Below are 20222 nucleotides of genomic sequence, written 5' to 3' on the forward strand. Positions count from 1 at the left end.
GCACGGAGCCTTCGCTCAACCCGAACAGAAAGCTATAAAACGCCCAAAAAATGACTAGTGTAAAACCATTTATAGTCTAATATTTAAAAAAAAGGAGATATACTTGCATAGAAAATAGAATATACCGTTGCAATGGAAGTTTTTGAAAAGTAGCCCGAACGTTGCGACCATCGAAATTTTGCAATAGAAATACAAGTTAGGACCAATTTTTTTTAATAAAACAGCCAGTGCAGAACTCGCATGAACGTCAGATTTAGTTAGAGGGGCCATACTCTGAAGCGTTTTTTTTTATTATTGGTCACCAATGTTTAGAAAGAAAGGGGATAAATCCAAACAATTATCGACCAATCACAAACGTTGTTGCAAATTTGACCTTAAAACGTCAAAAAATTTCCCATAATGCAATTATTGCATATAAATAAAAAAAACTATTATACCAATTGAATAAAAAAATATAATATAAATGATTTTTTATACCATTTAAATACAAATATTGCATTTGAATGAAATTTATACCATTTGAATGAAAAATTATACCATTTGAATAAAAAATATTGCATCTAAATGAAAAAATATACCATTCAAATGAAAAAATATTGCATTTAAATGAAGAAATATACCAATTGAATATAAAATATTGCATTAAGATGAAAAATATCGAATTTTTGCAACCAATAGTATGCCATAGATTAAACCCAAAAGACTGTTTGAATTATATAAAGCTAAAAAAAAAAATTTTAAAATTACATTGCTTTTGTTGCAGTGGATATTTATCAGTGTTGTAAAGACATCTGATAATTAATTTCAGAATGTTTGTTGTACACGTTGTTCGTTTTTAGGTCTAATATTGCATATGTTTTAATAAGTAATTGTAAAGACTTAAGTATGAGTGTTCTTCGATTCAATTCCCGGCAGTGTAACCTGTATTCTGAAATTGATATTCGCTGCTTCCTCTCTACGAACTTATTTTCAAATAATTTAGAGTATGATCAAAACCCGATCGGTTCGTTTTTTTGAGCATTTATACTATACAAACTTGGACGTAGTGGTGTTATAGTCTCAAACGAGGAAATATTACCTTTTAATCACAGTTTTACTATTACTTTATAAACTTTGAAATATGAAACAGAGAACGAGAAAAAAAACTATACTTTATAAACATTATACAATAAATATTGAACATTACCTATAATTAACGCAACAATTAGTGTAACACCGATGAGTATGCTGAGTATACTTCTCACATTTCTGTCAAGTGTAGCCTTTCCGTCATCTATAATAATGAACAGATATTTAAACAAGTGAAGATCACAATTTTTAGTTTTTTGCTTTACAATAAACAAATAGTGTACCTGTTTTTGTTTCAAAATTGATATAACTCCTAGCATCCATTTCAGTCGAATTCATTACGGTTTTAAAATCTGTCTCAACCGCATTGTATAATGTGTATTAAAGGCGACCACCATAAAATGTTATATTGGTTTAGAAATTGAATTAAGTAAACGATATTACTCTTAGTTGTTATTAGCTTTTTACAAAAACTCGTTATCTTTAATTTCAAATTCCATTAAAGGAGGCGGATGATTAACTTATGTTGGGTTCGTAGTCAGTGTCTATTTATTTTCTATAGGTATACGATTAGCGTCTGGTGGCATTGCAACATCATATTGCAGCCGGACAGCATAATGGCGTTGATTTTATTATTTTGTTACATGATTCTAAGTTAAAACAATGGCAATTTTTATCAACGGCAATGACTCCGCGAAATCAACGGCTTACAGCTATTTTGTATTTTTATCAAGCTTAACCAAACATATCATTACATATAGCAGGTTTCAAACTTTAACTGCGATATTCTTCTAAGAATGAAACAATAGCATGTCCTTGATTACTGTGGAATCATTATTATTCATTTGATACCAATCTTCATGGGTTTCGTGGGTAAAGGGGAACCACGAATTCAAATGTTGAACGAATTAGATATTTTCAATAATCTTTATACAAAAAGATTGGCAAAACTACGAAATAAAATATCAAAGAAAATGCAAGTTTTCAGCAATCCTCGAAAATTTATACCCACGAAAATAAATTAATCCACAGTAATTGATCATGGATGCGAAAAATATTTATATGATCAGTATGAAAAGCTTTTTTAAGTCGAATTTGTATCATCAGAGAATATTAAACCATCTCTGGTTACTTTACTGAAATATGTGTGATAATGAATTATTGACCCAGATACCATGCCGACCTTATATATCAAATGCTGGTACATGTACATGCAGCTTAACAATGTATGCATTACAAAACAAATGATTTATAAATAGATACTTATTTAAGTGTAATTGGAGGAAAACTGAACAACATCTAATGAATGACGGCTTGACGATGAAAAGGGAAATAACACAACTAATATTATATTATGATGTGATATCATCTTCATTTTTTTAAAATAACATTTGTCAGCTATAAAATAAGGATCAAACTGTTTTTCCTCTTTATTTTATCTATGTTATATCAGATATTAAGATGTTTACACTGGAGTCACGTCATTCCGGACCAAACGTCACTAGAGTAAAGTGACATGCTAAAATATCACAATTATCTACATCTGGACTTTAAAAATAATACTGTACTGCTTTAATGATATCTTTGGGAGGTTTTTGTACATTTCGTACATACATAATGTGCTGAATTTATAATATTTATAAGAATGTAGAAATTTTTTGTTAATTTTCTGTAATTTCGTGTACTGGAAAGACTTCATTGAAGCTTGAAAAAAGGATATAATTCACAAAATATACTTATTTTGTTCATTTAATATTCACAGTTTTCCCCTTAGTAGCAAGTTTGTCATATTTCTGAGCGATATTGGTCAAGATCAAAGAAGTTTTAAAAAAAATAGGGGAATCCTTTTGTGGCCTTACCACATTTGATGTGTACTAAATGTTTCCTCGAATTTTACGTCAAGCGACCATTCCAGTTCTGTTCTCCGTCTGCCGGTTTATTAAAATTTACCTGACACATTTTTATTTTCTAGTTAAAACAGGCATGTGTGGATTTGTCCCGAGCTGAAATCTTTAAATGACAGTCGAAGTTGAAAATTAGCGGAATATTTGAATGAAAACTATTGACCTGAATTTCTTTTTCGACGATACAATGTCATTTTAATTTCTTATATTTTACAAATACTGTTTAAGCTTATGATATCATGTAAACATTTTACGAAACGTTTAGTTTCTTCAAATTTCACAAAAATTACGATTTTCTTCCAGGCTCCTCCCGCGAGGTTTTATATGCTGCACGGCGACACCTGTTGACGGCTTTCTCAGAAATTATATCCACTTGTTTCTCGAATAATAAATCAGGAGTTTTAACGTACAAACCAGGGAATTGCTGTCCAGTTGATATGTGGTCGTGTATATACAAATACAACAGATGTAGAAAAACTCTTTTGTGCATTTATTTTTTGATGATGATGGCCTATTTATTGTGATCGTATCGTAATACCTCGTATAAAATGAATGCCGAGGTTATTGCTTCTGCCTGAATAATTTCAGTATTTGAAATAGATCTGTAGTTTCTTGGTGCAATACTTACCTAGAATAATCGACTTATGATGTAAAACTACAAAGGAATTATAGAGAATAGACGAGAAAACAAGCGTTTTAATTATCAGAGGTAATATTATAATGATTAAGACAACAAAGGCGGGTACTTGAACGTTTTACGATAACAACAAAAAAACAACAATAAGTAAACAGGAAAATAACCAAACAGCTCCCAATACCAATGTTATTATTGTAAATACCTATTTTTTTGTCATTTGAAGGTTGGTTCCTGTCTCTTGGCCTGCAACAAAAAATCAAAATAAGTAAAAACAAATTTTCAGCAATGTCCGCTGCAGTTACATCATGATGGGATATATCATATTGAAACACTATCAAATATACAAGTAAAATCATCTGTAAACTATGTTTGTAGGTAAATTATATAGTTGTTTTTGAAATTTAAGTCATGGAATTTTCAGACGTCTTGCTAAGTTTAACTAAATCTTCACAAGCATATAGAGTACATAGGAAAAATTGCAACATATGTTTTCATATGTTTAACATATGTTTTTCATATGTTTGAAAACATATGTAAACATATGTTTAGGCCCGACATGAAAACATATGTTTTTGATCATATGAAAAACATATGTTTATAAAATCATATGAAAAACATATGTTTTTCATACATGTAATCATATGAAAAACATATGTTTTTCATATGTTTTCATCCCAGAACTAAACATATGTTTTCATATGTTTGGCCTAAACATATGTTTTCTTATGTTTGGCCCAAACATATGTTTTCATATGTTTTTATATTGATCCTAAATATATATATTTTTTTATGTTTTTTTTAATTTTCAAATGCATTTATTTTTTCATGTACTGTATATGTATTTTTGTTTGGTTTGTTTTTAATGGTATGAATGTTGTTGATGTTTTTCTTTTTCATCATCATTTTTTTTCTGTCAGGAACTCATTTTGAGTGTAAATACCTCAATATGACGATTTGAATAACCCCAAATGCTTGATTCCACAGAAAATACATGGCAAAACCAAAAGCTCTAACAAATAAAAAGCAACTGTATATATTAGCATTCCTTTATCTGAAAAATAATTATCACAGTCAGTGCTCCATAATTTGTATTGTATATCTAGTAAAACTTTTTTTTATTAAGTTGTTGTCTCTTCTATATTTTCATATTTTCGTCACTTAGGCATACCCCATTTTTATTGTCTATGTTCTATTTTCATATGTTTGTCTCTTTGACATATCCCATTTCTATTGTCTATATTCTATTTTCATAGTTTTGTCTCTTTGACATCGTCCATTCTATGTTTGCCTCTTTGACATAACCTAGCTATATTGTCTATATTCTATTTTCATCTCTATGACATACCAAATTTTTATTGTCTATGTTCTATTTTCATATGTTTGTCTTTATTGTTGATAATCTATTCTAATCTGATGTATGTGGTATTTCTTTTGCCTATATTCTAATTCCCTCTGATGGATGTAATATTTCTATTGCTATATCACCATACACATTGATATGTAATTGTCTACACTGCTAGCTATTACAGGTGCTAGTGTATGCAGCTACTTTTGTGGCCCTTAACTTAAGGGCTTGCTGTTTCGTGTGAGCTCTGTTTTGAAAACCGTACTTTGACCTGTAATCGGTTTACTTTTACAAATTATGACCTGGATGGAGAGTTGTTTCATTGGCACTAATACCACATCTTCTTATATCTATAATTAAGAAAGACAACTAGATTGACTTTTGAGTTCAATATTGTATTAATTTAAAATGAATGTTCTTTGGTTCTGTTTCTTTACTTTTCAGTTCCTGAAAATAAAAACAACAGAATAAAGTTTCAATGTCCACTGAGTTGCAGATATTGCATCTATCAAAGGGCAAACAATGCAATAATTAAAAAAGGTACTTGAATAAAATTATAAATAAAAAAGTCTGCTTTGAAAAAAGGTTCTTTTTCTTGTATATGAAATATTTTAACAGACCTTCAAGGGCATTACTTACAGTATACTATGTGTTTTAAAAAAATTGAACCGATGAGAGCGCTTACAATGCCATTTTCCTTTATTTAATATTTTCAAGGGGGCATAACTCTTTTGAAATAATTCCACCGTATGTAATAATGCTGTATTTTGATTGGATGAGAGCCATGGTACTTTTTACCAATTTCTATGTATTGAGATTTTCCTTTCTATGCCGGGGTATTTGTCATTAGGGAATTCCATGTGCCGGGGTATTTGCTAGCAAATACCATGGCAGATGGGGAATACCCTAGCAAATACCATGGCAGATAGGGAACACCATGTCTAAAAACAACTCAATGAATTATTTCTATTCTAATATGACAAATTCATGGTCATTTTAAATATACGGTTCCAGCTGGAATATTTTAAGAATAAAAAGCATCATTATTGAATGACGTAAAAACCCGCGAACCTGTACTTTTAATGACGTCATAAATAAAATTCAACGGAAATGAATTGTCAACTGGTAACATAAAACTGGAATCCACTTGTATTACGCTTCATTCAAACTAATGAACTAAATGTAGTAGTCAGCCGAGAATCAGCAAATTATCATAAAAAGGTCAGCTAGTGACTGTACATAACAAAAATGATAAGAAATGATTATACGGTCAATGCAATTTGACTGCGCAAATAGCACAGCGGCAGTGTATACACAAATTATACATTCAAGTAGAAATAACATATGATACCTGATTATAACAAACTTACTGGGTTTGAACATTCGGTTGAATTAAACAATTATATCATGCTTACAAGGGGTATTTGCCAAAAATACCGGTTTCGAGGTATTGAAATTTCCCTCGCCTATCGGCTCTGGAAATTTGTACCTCTCAACCGGTATTTTTGGCAAATACCCCTTGTAAGCATGATATATTTGTATAAAAGTCAATCTGTCAAAAGTAGTGAACTTGACCAAGATATTTCTGATATTAAAGTAAAGTATAAGTTTTATAAAAAAAACTGGCAAGAATTGTACATGCAAGACAAATATAAACACCTTACAATCATTCCATAAGCATATTAACCAATGTCTGCCATACAATATGTAGTTTTAATTTTTAAATGGTTCACATTTTGTATCCTTAAACAAGTTGAAGGTTAATTTATGGTATGGATTTTGATTATTGTTCATTGCCTAACAGTGAGTTGAGTGACCAGTAAATGTTTTATCTTTGTTCTTTAGTTTTTTAATTGATAGTTTTCAAATTGAGGATCATACCCCATCTCCTTATATCAATATTCTAGTTATTTAAAAACGCTCTACGGTTAAAAGAAATTTATTAAATTAACTTTTCTTGTTTATTTTAATGTACAGTGGCAAATATTTAATGTATATTGAAGACAAGAACAACTTTTGATCATGTAAAATATACAATTCATAATATACGGTTTGTGATGCAAATGCTATAATTATTTGAGCTTCTCATTTCTCATGCGTGCGCAGCAGAAGAAGATGAGACTGGTAAGGATTCCTCGATGCATACTTAACATCAGAAAGACAGAAAAATAAACAACTGTATACATGTACAATTACACTTGAAAAAGTTTTGAATAGATAACATTAAATTATTCAAATAAAATACAATTCTACATATGAACTTACTTTGATACCAGTTTTTTTTTTACAGGACATCTAGATCTGCACCTATATGTACATTGTAACATGTACCTCAGTGATTCTAATACTGTACTTTCCTTTCATTTGGTAACAAGCTAAAATTATAAATTTTAAGTTAATCCAAAAGTCCAGACAAAAACTAGATGTACATGTAGTATGAACTAATTAATACTTTTTCAGTTTTACTAGTGGAAACAAAAAATGGAAACAATTTATAAACAAACAACAAATATATGTATAGCATATATCATGTATATATAATCATGATAATAAACAATTCTTCTGCCTAAGTTTAAAAAAATCCATTTGGGCATTAACTCCGGTTTATTAAATCTTGATTTGCTGTTTCATAGGCAAAATTGTTGAAATACAACATTTATCTATAAATATTTAACTCATGAACATAACATGTTGTCATATGTGTAACCATCTGTATACTTCATTCATTCAATAAAAGAACAGTGTTTCAATGTACCTCACCGATTGATGGATATATAAAATTTGCTGTCAAAAAGCAATAACCACAACAAATAAGTATGTTCTTTTTTTTAACATTTTTCAAAAATTATAAAAATCATGAAAATAATCTACAAGAAAAGTAGACATGTGTGAGATGCAATTTTCCTTACAATATTTATTTCCAAGAGGCAAAACTCCGATAAACATATTTTATTGATCTTGTATTGCTTATCATTTTAATAGCCTGTTAAGTTTCTCTTTATATATCTTATTTTAAAGTTCTTGCTCAAAACACAAAAGAGGAAAAGATTGCAAAATTTATGAGAAAGTTGTTAAAAATTTACTATAAAGGGCAACAACTCCTTAAGGTGTCCATTGAACATTTTGGTTATGTTGACCATTGTAGATCTTACTTTGCTGTCAGAACATTATTGCATGAAACGAACTTTCCCCCCTCAACTTATTGAAATCCCCCTCGGAGCAATAACCCTAAAACTCAATCCCATCCTTTCTTTTGTAGTATGGAACCTTGTAGTCCAATTTCAGAGAGATCCATACACTCGGTGGCGAATCCAGAAATTATCATAAGTGGGGGGCCCACTGACTGCCTAGACGGGGAGCTGATCCGGACATGCTTCACTAATTCCCTATACAATCATCCAAAATTTTCCCAGAAAAGGGGGGGGCAGGACCCCCGGGCTTCCCCCTTAATCCGCCTATGAGTCACTTAAACACAAGTTATTGTCTAAAAAACTAGAAACATGCTTCTTTTTGGCCCCTTTTTGCCCCTAATTCCTACATATTTTGGGCAACTAACCCAAAACTCTATCCCAGCCTTCTCTTTGTTAATATATGGATCATTGTGGTACAATTTTAGGGAGATCTATACAATTACACACAAGTTATTGACTGGAAACTAGAAAAATGCTTGTTTTTGACCCCTTATTCCTAAACTTTGGCCTTATAACCTCTAAACTGAATCAAAACCTTTTATTTGTGGTTTTAAACATTGTGGTACAATTTCAGAGCAATTGAAATACTTATAAACAAGTAATTATTCTGAAGCTAACAAAATGCTTCCTAATTGCTAAACAGTTGGGACTTCCGAACATCATCCCCAAAATCATCCCAACCGTTTTTTGAGGTATTGGACCTTCTAAACAAAATTCATAAAGATTAATGCACTTAAACCTAAGTTATTGTTCGGAAACTAATGCGTCTTCGGACGCAGCAGACAACAACAACACCTTTCCATTATACAATCCCCAAAAATTGTGTGTGGTCGTATAAAAAGAACAAGCAATGTAGTGTATATAGAGCTTCCAATGCTATTTTCGATAAAATGGTCCAGTAGAAAAAAATAATTTTTCACTGCTTACACAAAATCAAAATGTGTAACATGTAGATAGTCTGACAAAAACAAAATATTCAAACAAAATTTATCCTTTTTATTACATGTACATACCTCTTGTCATAAAATAATTGCCGGCTGCTCTTTTAACACATACATGTACATGTAAATCAATGCCTCAGTGAATTGCATTCTGTTGCTTAGCTTCTTCTTCTTCTTGAAGTACATGTACTTCCATAGAAAATGCTATGTTGTATGGCAAAATTGGCTTATTTTGATATTTTAAAACTAGACCAACAAATCTAGACTTGCCCTGAAAAAAAATAATACTACATTTGTAGTTATATTATATATAAAAGTATTAAATCATTTGAATGTTCTAATCCATCTTATTAAATCTGTATGGCAGATTCCATGTAAGAAAGTGAAACAACTCCCATAGGCATGTTAGGCAAAAATCATAAGCAATGAACTTCTGTTTTTGAATACATGCTTTACTAATAAAGATAAAAACAATTTGACCCAAAAAAAAATTATCAGCATCATCCTTTTTAAATAAACAAAGCCTTAAATGTTATGTTTCTGACATAATATTTGACAGACTTTATTATTTCTGACATAAGATTTGACAGACTTTATTATTTCTGACATAAGATTTGACAGACTTAATTATTTCTGACATCAGATTTGACAGACTTAATTTTTTCTAACATAAGATTTGACAGACAAATTGAGTTTCTGACATAAGATTTTGACAGACTTGATTCTGACATAAGATTTTTCATACACAAGATATTTTGACAGACAATATATATTTTTTTTTTTTTACTGACATTGGAAATCAAATCCTAGTTGAAAGTCATTTTTAAAACCCCTGGAAATACTACAGCCTAACATTTCACAAGATTTCACCTCAGGTCAAATAACTTTAACTGTTACATGTAGCACATTCAAATGTTTCAGACATAAGAAAACAAGTTTGACAGATCTTATGTATGAAACATATAAGTTAAAACTATTGCTTGAATAAAGTTAAATGAAAGAATCAACATGTGTTTTTTCTTATGCACTTCATGATTTACAGTTTCAAATGGCATATATTGGAACCAACAATGATTTTGAAAGTTTTTACAGCGATGTTCCTGACATAAGATTTATTGACAGACACTGAGCTATAAAGCAAGATATTTGAAAGTGAAAAAAATATATATCACAGATGTTTTTGACTGAAACAATTAACAGATTTGAAAACAGGGATGTTTGAAAAACATGACTACACTAGTAAATACCAGTTTACATTGGTGTCAACATAAAGCATTGCGACACATAAACATTGTGTAAAAAAATGGGAGTTAATTCTGTCAAAATTTTTGCATTTTTTCAACTTGTTTTAATCATTTCTACTTTAAACAGAAACTATCATATCCAAAAATTATTTTTATAATTTCATCTATCATCATTATTCATCAAAACATTCACAGATTATCTTTCACATAACAGTAATTATTATTTTTATTTATTTATTCATTTTGACAGACATTTCCATTTCTTACATGGAATCTGCCGTATGCCTGTTGTATGAATTCAATGGTGTATCAAAGTGGTTAAATTTGATTTTTGACTAAATAAGTTAATGCCAGTCTTGTTCATCAGTTAACAGTACAAATGTACATGTGGTCAAGGGGATAACTTAATTCATCAGGAGCCTGTAATTCAGTGGTTGTCGTTTTTTTTATGTGTTACATGTTTGTTTTTTGTTCATTTTTTGTACATAAATAAGACCCTAAGTTTTCTCTTTTGAATTGTTTTACATTGTCATTTAGGGACTTTTTATAGCTGACTATGCAGTATGGGATTTTCTCATTGTTGAAGGCTGTACAGTGCCCTATTGTAGTATAGTTGTTAATTTCTGTGTCATTTTGGTCTCTTATGGACAGTTGTCTCATTGGCAATCATACCACATCTTCTTTTTTTATATTAAATACATGTAAGTTATAAGTGAAAATAACATGCATGTTGTAATGCGGCGGTAACTTATGCCAGATAATTTCATGAGTTGTCTACTCTTCGTTTCTAAAATTTTCTTAAGAAGTAACATGTATTTGTTGTTTTTGGTAGGCAATAGGGAATTTTTGAAACTATGTATGTGCAGTAACTAATTACACAGCCTTTATAACTAATTTTCAAATTAAATGAATACATATTTAATCAAACATGGGCTAAATGCTTTCTTTAAAACCATGTCTGACAAACACATCGTTTTTTTTATATATATTTTCATGTACATTTAAGTACATGTTAATCAATGTAAAAGTACATTAGAACTTTCAGTTTCATGCACTCATAATAATTTGAGCTTCAATCAAATGTAAATAATCATGATTTTCTCGATTATGCTAGAATGTGATTCTCGTCTTTGAACCACGTGATACGTGTTATCGTACAAAATGTAGTCTCAGTTTGATTTTAAATTAAAATTTGGGAAAAAATTACATTTATAACATTATTATCTTTGGCTATGCAATGTATTAAAAGCCGGTATACATTTTATAAATCTAAATTACAAAAATGTATATGAAAAGAATGGGAGTAATAAAACCTCACTGACATCTACATGTATCTATTCATCCCCCCCTTTTTTAAATTTACTAAACTAATCTCTGCAGAGTTTACAAATATGGTTATTTGGGATGTATTTAAAAATACCCTTATGAAAGATAATGAAACAGATGATTAATAAATGCAATTACTGATTACTATCGGATATATACATTACAATATCGTTCTCGGAGTCGGAACCAACAGTCAAATAGTTTTTTGTGAAAAATGTGCACACACATATTCCTGCTTTTGTTCAATTATAATAAAAAAAAAGTGCATGATTATATTTACCATTCGTTGCCTGTTTAAGGTACATAAATGTACGTAATCCTTGAAAACAAAACACTTTCGACATTTTGAACTTTCGTTGCGTTGACTTTCTCTAGACTTTCATTTCTATGTTTCGTTCCCCGTTTTCTTCTAGTTAATCGACAAGTCACCCAATTCAATTTATCTGTTTATAAGTAGAAGAAGAAGTAGAATCTATCTCCGTCCATTCTTAACACTTTAAAAATAAACAGCTGTAGACTGCTGCGGATGATCGCGTGAGCGTCCATGGTTTTGCGTGTCATAGTGCACAAAACGATAACGGTGAAAACATTTCCGAGTTTTCCCGGTTTTTCGAATTCTTCGTGGAATCAAAATTAGGGATTTAAGAAAAGGGAATTAGAAAAAAAATGCAGAATATATAATAAATAATAAAGAACAGAGATAGAAGAATGGGGTAATCAATAAAGAAAATTAATTGAGAATAAAGAACAAACTATAAATAGTATATAAAGAATATTTATTCATAGTATTATATATTAATTATAACTCATTCACTTATTTCACATTCTGTTCATGATTTAGAATTAGAAAGCTCTGCTGTTGGGTATGTTTCGATACTTATTTTGACATTTTCTTCAATTTTCATTTTTTTTTTAAAACATATGAAAACATATGAAAATCATATGTTTTTCATATGTTTACAAACATATGTTTACATATGTCATAAAACATATGTTTACATATGTTTGCTTACATATGTTTTCATATGTTTCAAAACATATGTAAACATATGATTGTAAACATATGTTTATCATATGTTTGTCCTAAACATATGAAAAACATATGATTTTCATATGTTTTTCATATGTTTTGAAAACATATGATAAACATATGTTGCAATTTTTCCTGTGTACAAATATACTATGATACACCGTCAAGTACATGGAATAACTAACCAAATAATAGAAAAATCGAACAAAAAACGACAGGCTTTTTCCTAACATTTATCCATCTGTCAGAAGCTGCATTATAATGTAAATACCACAATAAATATTAAGTGTATTGAAAGCACCTACATAGATATAAAAAGATATGATAGGAGTGCCAATGAGACAACTCTCCATCCGAGTCACAATTTATTAAAGTAAACCATTTTAAGTGCGGTCTTCAATGCGAAGCCCTGGCTTACATCGAACACCAAGCTAGATGGGGCCTAGTGTAACATCATACAAATGGGAAACCCAACGATCCAAACTATATAAAAAACGAAAAACTAGAAGCACTTATGAACCACATCAACAAACGACAACTTCTGAACATCAGATTTCTGACTTCGGACAGGTGCAAACAATTGCAGCGGGTTTAAACTTATTAATGGTACTAAACCTTCACCATTATCTGTAAAAATAATGTAACATCACAATACAGAAACAATCACTATAACATATTACTTGAAATTACTTAACTCAGTCAAAAGAGATATTAACACAAGCGAACATACACGACTAGAAACGCCTTTTATCAATCTTTCAAGAACCGTAACTCGTGATCGGTAAAAGTCATAATAGTCAATATTAAATTTGACCCTCATTTTGTTGTCAGTAACAACATATAAAATGTTAAAAGCTTTGTTTGGACAGTTCATGAGTAAATGAACAACATTGGGCTGCCGATCCCCAGCTTGCCCGCCTGCCCGCTTTACATCTCCAAAATGAGTTACATTGCTGCAAGAAGATCAGAGGAAGACATTAGTTGTAGTTCAATATTATAGTGTATGATGATAACGTTTTTTGACACTTACTTTTATTATGCAATTATTGACTTTTGAAGTGATAGATACATCGCTTTATCAATCCAAGAGATATGATTTCCATCTAGGACAACTACCGAGAATGATTGTCATATCTCTGGCGTTGATAAATCGTGGTATCAACTGAAATCAAAAGTCAGCAATTGTTTAAAACTTCCTTTTAGTACATGTATTTGCGCAAGATACTATAAAAAATGCTTCCTGGTTTTATACTTAACATATGATAGGCGTATTTTCAAAATTTCATAAGTTGATATATTCAATAAAGATTGCTTAAAACAAATACACCAAAAAAACAAGAAACAAGAAAAACAGAAAAATTACACCGAAAACAATAAAAAACAAAAAATACACACAAAAACAACTGGAGTTTACTTGACGTCATAATCCTACGTCATTGGTTTTGCCTTGGATTATCTATACAAACTCATCATAGATACCAGGATCAAATTTTGAATGTTCGCCAAAGGAGCGTATCGTCTACAAAAGACTAATCATTGACGCTCGAATCCCAAAAAGTCTAAAAGGCAAAATAAAGTACGAAGTTGAAGAGCATTGAGGATAAAGTTTCAAAATTTTTGGCAAATACAATTTGAGTAATATATTCCTTAGGAAGAAAAACCTTAGTATTTCATAACTCAAAAGTTTTGTTAACAGTTATTTATAAATATGATTATTTCAATAATAATTATTGTCAGCACTGGGCTGGTGATAACATCGGGGAATAAAACTCAACCACCAGTGACATCGATACTGGGCTCCACCAGCAGTGGAATCGACTACATTTTTTGTAAGTGGTTGTTATAAATTAATCACAGCTACCAGGATTAAATATTGTATTTACGCCAGTCGCGCGTTTCGCCTACAAAAGACTCATCAGTGAAGCTCGAATCTCAAAAAGTTTAAAAGGCCAAAAAAAGTACGAAGTTGAAGAGCATTGAGGACCAAAATTTCTAAAAGTTTGGCCAAATATATTTATATTTAGGTACTCGGACACTTTTCCAAATCTTAAATGAACCTCCCATGATTTTTACCGCGGTGAAATTAACGTTTAATCAAAGAGGATTTCCTATGGCTTTTAGCCAATGAATAAACAGAAAATTCAGTCTGACAAATTATAAAAAATATTATCGTCAGCGATCTATATGTAGCTGTGTACATAATGATATGTACCAATACATAACTGAACATTTAAAATAACTTACTTAGTTGATAATATCAATTCACATGTGAACTGCGATTTCCAGCTGGTTAAATTAATGCATTGATAGTCTGTAAAATACAAGAAGGTGAAATATGACATTAAATAAAGCCAAAAGAAGTTGTATACCAGTGTTCAAAAGTCATAAATCGATTAAACAGAAAACAACAACACTGGACTACAAACTAAAACTGGGGGAAACACATTATATATAAGAGTTATCGAACATTTAACATATTACGTATTTAAACGTTTACTTCAACTGACTGAGCGGTATTTAACAGTTTTTTTTTTTTTTTATTATAGACCAATCCAACCAAAGAAAGGTGTTTGAAGATAAACTTATCGATGACATGTCCAGTTATCTTTACCGGTAAACAAAAATTTAACACTATAGGTGTAATCTCAAAGTTAATAGTGGGACATATCCGTTGATTTTATTGAAAAACAAGGGTAAAAAATGTGATTGTTGTTTTATTAAGAACATTGTGGATATGAAAGTATAACTTTGACTACAGTTGCTGCAAAATAAACATGCGTCGCAATTCTTTGACGTTTTGATATTCTCTCTTGCATTTTGTCATGTAAAATGATTGTGTATTGTACGTATTGGAACAATAACGTTACTTAATAGATGTTTCTTAAAGGTTTTACTTGATGCATGTTAGATGTAACAAAAACAATTCTTAATATTTTAAATAACAAACGCACAAACATCACCACCAGCATTATCAGAATAACTTGCGTTCTAGACCATTTGTCATGTATTATATATATAAAACGTCTGAATAGTAGTCAACGATTCTCCTCACGATGGCGCTGGATGATCGTAACGAGTAACGATACATGTACACAATAAACAAATTATATAAATGCCTAAAAAAGTGTTCACAACAACTCCAAATACAAACAAAAGGGTAACTATAAATGTAATTATTTATAAATATTTCAGATAACAGATATCCTTCTCAGTCAGACTCTGATGTTAAATGAATCATCCTTACCAAGTCTTTTTAGATTAGACTATTATAATCTTGAAATTTATACAATAAAAAAATAAAACCGAACATCAGTTAAGAGGCTTGCACCATTCTAAACATGTGTTAAACATAACATAGGTTACATGGCTTAATACAACAGAGAGCTCACATATATGTTTTAAATACATATCTCGTATTGTTAACACTGGGGTAGAGTAATATCAAGTAAAAATCAGACCACTAAGACTGATTGAGTAAAAATCAGAACATTCCAGTGCAGTTGTAGGCCATTTCAGACTTTTATTGGTTTGTCTAAATTACGATCTCAAAGGTAAACCTGCTACCATGTATGCAAACAATGGGTAGTACTAAAGACAAAACAATCAAAAGTGACCATGGATTGAATAGTTTGGTGAATATAATGAAAACTATAATTTGTACAACATTAAAACTTGTACACAACATACACATAATCACGTGAATTATGTGTATCTAATTTCAAAATGTATCTCTTTATTAAGTATTATTATTTCAAACTTGTCAGTTTTAAGTTCCAAGTTGACATTTTCTCATTTACACTTTTGTAGTGAGAAATGTAAAATTGGAAACAAGAAATTGAAAAAGAAATGTCAAAATGTAAATGAGAACCTGTTACTTTAAAATTTCTTTCCAGTATTTTGTATGTTACACATGTAAAAACACTATAAAATAATAACTGAAAAGAGTAAACTTAATAAAAATGAACTAAAGAGAATCTAGCTCTTTTATACTTCGGTAAAGACGATTATGCAATCACAAACTTGTCTCGTTTTAATATAAATAAAAAAAAGAAGATGTGGTATGATTGCCAATGAGACAACTGTCAACATTATACCAAAATGACACAGACATTAACAACTTTAGGGCACCATTCGACCTTCAACAATGAGCAAAACCCATACCGCATAGTCAGCTATAAAAAGGGCCCCGATATGACAATGTAAAACAATTCAAACGAGAAATCTAACGGCCTTATTTATATATAAAAAAAAAATGAACGAAAATCAAATATTTAACATAAACAAACTACTAAATTACAGACTCCTGATGGTGGACAAGCACATACATAAATAATGTGGCAGCGTTAAAAATGTTATCAGAATCCCGACACTCCTCTCACCTGGAACAGTGGTATAAGAGAACAACATAAGAACGAACTGTAAAAATCAGTTTATAACTGTTTAAAACTCATTTGACACTTTGATTGTTTTCTCTTTTTATTTAGAAATTGTCCTAACCTTGTCTTGAACATTTGTTTTGTTAAACGTTTAATTTTCTCAGGTTGTGTTAACATCCCTTTATTTAATTTAACTTCGAACATTGTCAAAGGCTTTTTCTCATTAAACAGTAAAGATAACTATGATATAATGGCTTACCAGGACCTAGAATTAATCCTGATGAACAAGGTTTATGGTAGCATGAACAATCTTCCATTGATGGTATACAATAACACCCCTGCTCTGGCTTAGTAGTGAAGGCATAACCTCTGGTATAATCGCACCGACATTGTCTGTCTAAATCTGATGACCCATTATTAAAAATAATCTGTCCTTTCTCATTGCAATATGTCTTTTCAAAAATACAAGTTGACATACCATTTGTTGAGAATGTCAATGGTTGGTATCTTGTACTGTTGCATTTTCGTCGATCAACACCTCCCGCAATTACAAATTTGTATCCTACAAAGCACTAACGCAATTAGACAATATATACCCTTGAAATGTTTTTAAAAGGTAAGCAACTGGAAAACTGTTTAAGGTTACATTTATTTTTTGTAGCGAATTCAGACACAACATTATTTGCTTGATATTGCCATGTTTGTTTTTGTACATGATATAGAGACCTTACACATTACAATTCTAACTAAAACATTAAGTCCTGATCTGTGTATAAATAGTGAACGAAAAACATATATGACCTTTTGCTGTTGGTTTTTTTATTTGGTCGGGTTGTTGTCTCTTTGACACATTCCCCATTTCCATTCTCAATTTTATGATATTCATCAACAATCGACATTTACTGAAAAAAACACTTTTGACAGGCATTTATCGAATGCTCGTATATTTACATGTGAAAAACCCAAACGTGTTTTGATTTCTTAGCCGTATAACATGCTAATCAAATATTGAATTTGTCTTTATTTTGGATTGGTTTTAATTACTACAAATATTTTTCAAAAGGGTTAATTTCTCTCAAAATTAGTATCATTATGATGAGGCATTTTTAAAAGACATATACAAGATTGAAAACAAATGATTAGTAAAATGACTGCAACAGGTACAAATTTCAGTTTTTATATTCAAAGATTGATGTTAAGAAAAGTACCTGGTGGATTGATTTCAATCTTGTTTCTGCAAGACTCTGTAAAGTTTTGTTTGTTGTCGTCAAAAAGACATGTGTAAACATCAGAGTTAAAACAATTACTGTTCGCTCGTAACATCCAATGCATTGAACTTGGACATTGGAATTCAAATGATTGCGACAGGTTTAGAGCAGACTGGAAATAAAAACAATATACTAATTAGTTTGAGTTCATTGCATAATATTATATTGTAAAAAAGCAAATTATTGTTACTATCTCTGATCTTAACTGATAATTCAAGTTACTGACTTTCATGTAAGTTTGTAGAGGTTATGGACTATTTGCTACTGCTAAGTCTCTTCTAGATTTTGATGTACTAAATTAAAGAGTTGAGTTTACAATATCTGAATTCGCTTTTCCGTTTCATTTCGAAATCATTTAAATGCATGTACATTACTGTAGACATCCCAGTTAAATTTAAACTAGATAAAATATTAACAAATAATAAATTCAATTCAATTAGAGTCATAATAAACGAGTGACCGGTGAAAACAAATGTTATTCCAATTCTTGAACCAATGCATGCAATCACCATAAACTTAGTCTTCTGTGTACGATTTATAAATTTGTTTTCGTATAAATATCGTATAATCGTCTTTTTTTTCAATCGGTCAGTGTTGTTCAGAATATGACAGGTAATTAAAGTTCGCGTTTTGAAGCCGATGTTTAACGATTGTCACCTGTTTGTCAACAATCAACAAAAAACATGGATATTGAACATGCATTTAACATGTACAATCAGATAAAAGTTTATTTTAAGGACATCCATGCGTATTGTGATCATCGGATTTTTACGAAATGGGTCACACGGAGGTCACTTTGCATACGGAAAGTATGTCGGGGAATTGCTTTCTGGAAGGATCAATTGAAATAAAGTAAACTTCTTCTTCATATGAACAAATTAAAGAATTTTCTTCAGAAAAAATTATATGTACATACATTTTATAATGCAAACTATCTACTGAGTTATAAAAAACAAATGCATATTTTTTTTCTAATTTGAGGTTTCTTATGACTTTAATCGGAAATCGAAAAAAGCTGTTTTCCACAAGTTCATGACTATATGAAATATACTATACTTTTGGGGTTTTTTATTACTCTTAGAATAGCGTTCTTGAAGGCGTTTTTTTTGGAATATAAACTTTTTGGTTAAACCCAGAACACTGTTTACAGATTATGTTTTGCTGTGTTATTAAGAAGAAAAATGGCTTTTCAATTGTGGAAATTTGTACCGAAATAACAAATCAGCAAAAAGTTTTAACCACTTTATAACACATGTTGCTCGCAGCAAATTCATATCTTCTTTTAAAGAAGTAAAATGCATATCTGTGATCACGAAGATCATACTGACAAGGCTATTGGTTCGTTTGTAAAATAGTGTCCTATATGACCTTTTAATATCTTTAATGGTCCATTGTTTACACACCAAATGTAAAAGATTTGGCCCTCTTGCCTGTCATTCGTCCGTGCATGGAACAAAGATGTTTTAATTTTATGGACATTGTGCCTGCATATGAGTCAAACAATGAGAGAGAGATTACGATTCAGAAGGAGCTAATTGCATTAAAAAAATAGTGTGCTCGTTCATTCCTCAATCTTTTGAATCATTTATTCTCATCAAGTTAATCTGTAGATGATCATGTTTATAAATAGAATGAGAAGAGCTGATTATGATTTTATGTTTTAAAACTGAAATACATACAGAATAAAGTATGAAATGATTTAATTTAGTTAACATTGAATGCGGTTGGATAATGTCATACAATAAAGGAAATAAGAGTCTTACGGAGTTTTATACATTTAAAGTACATGTAAACACAACACGTTATAAATTGCATACTCCCGAAGTGTCTAACACGAATATTAGAACGCCAATAATGTTTCAGAATTCAACACGTTTTAGAGCTATAAACCA

The 20222-nt window shown here is 30.4% G+C and overlaps 1 protein-coding gene and 1 long non-coding RNA gene across 2 annotated transcripts in view; both read right to left on the minus strand.

The window, feature by feature from the left end:
* Positions 1 to 20222, minus strand: part of LOC139484849 (uncharacterized) — a 56457-nt gene that overhangs the window by 21580 nt on the left and 14655 nt on the right. Inside the window, exons 3-7 of the mRNA XM_071268846.1 lie at positions 18271 to 18442; positions 17322 to 17624; positions 14931 to 14997; positions 3812 to 3852; positions 1187 to 1273 (exon numbers count right to left, since the gene is read on the minus strand). Of these exons, the coding sequence (XP_071124947.1) occupies positions 1187 to 1273; positions 3812 to 3852; positions 14931 to 14997; positions 17322 to 17624; positions 18271 to 18442 (670 nt within the window). The remainder of the gene's footprint in view (positions 1 to 1186; positions 1274 to 3811; positions 3853 to 14930; positions 14998 to 17321; positions 17625 to 18270; positions 18443 to 20222) is intronic.
* Positions 5329 to 7442, minus strand: LOC139486904 (uncharacterized). The gene is made up of 2 exons (XR_011655675.1): positions 7220 to 7442; positions 5329 to 5401 (listed from the first exon to the last, which is right to left on the minus strand). It is a non-coding gene; the product is annotated as an uncharacterized lncRNA (long non-coding RNA).

Source organism: Mytilus edulis, chromosome 8 (assembly GCF_963676685.1).
Source record: "Mytilus edulis chromosome 8, xbMytEdul2.2, whole genome shotgun sequence".
Lineage (NCBI taxonomy): Eukaryota > Metazoa > Mollusca > Bivalvia > Mytilida > Mytilidae > Mytilus > Mytilus edulis.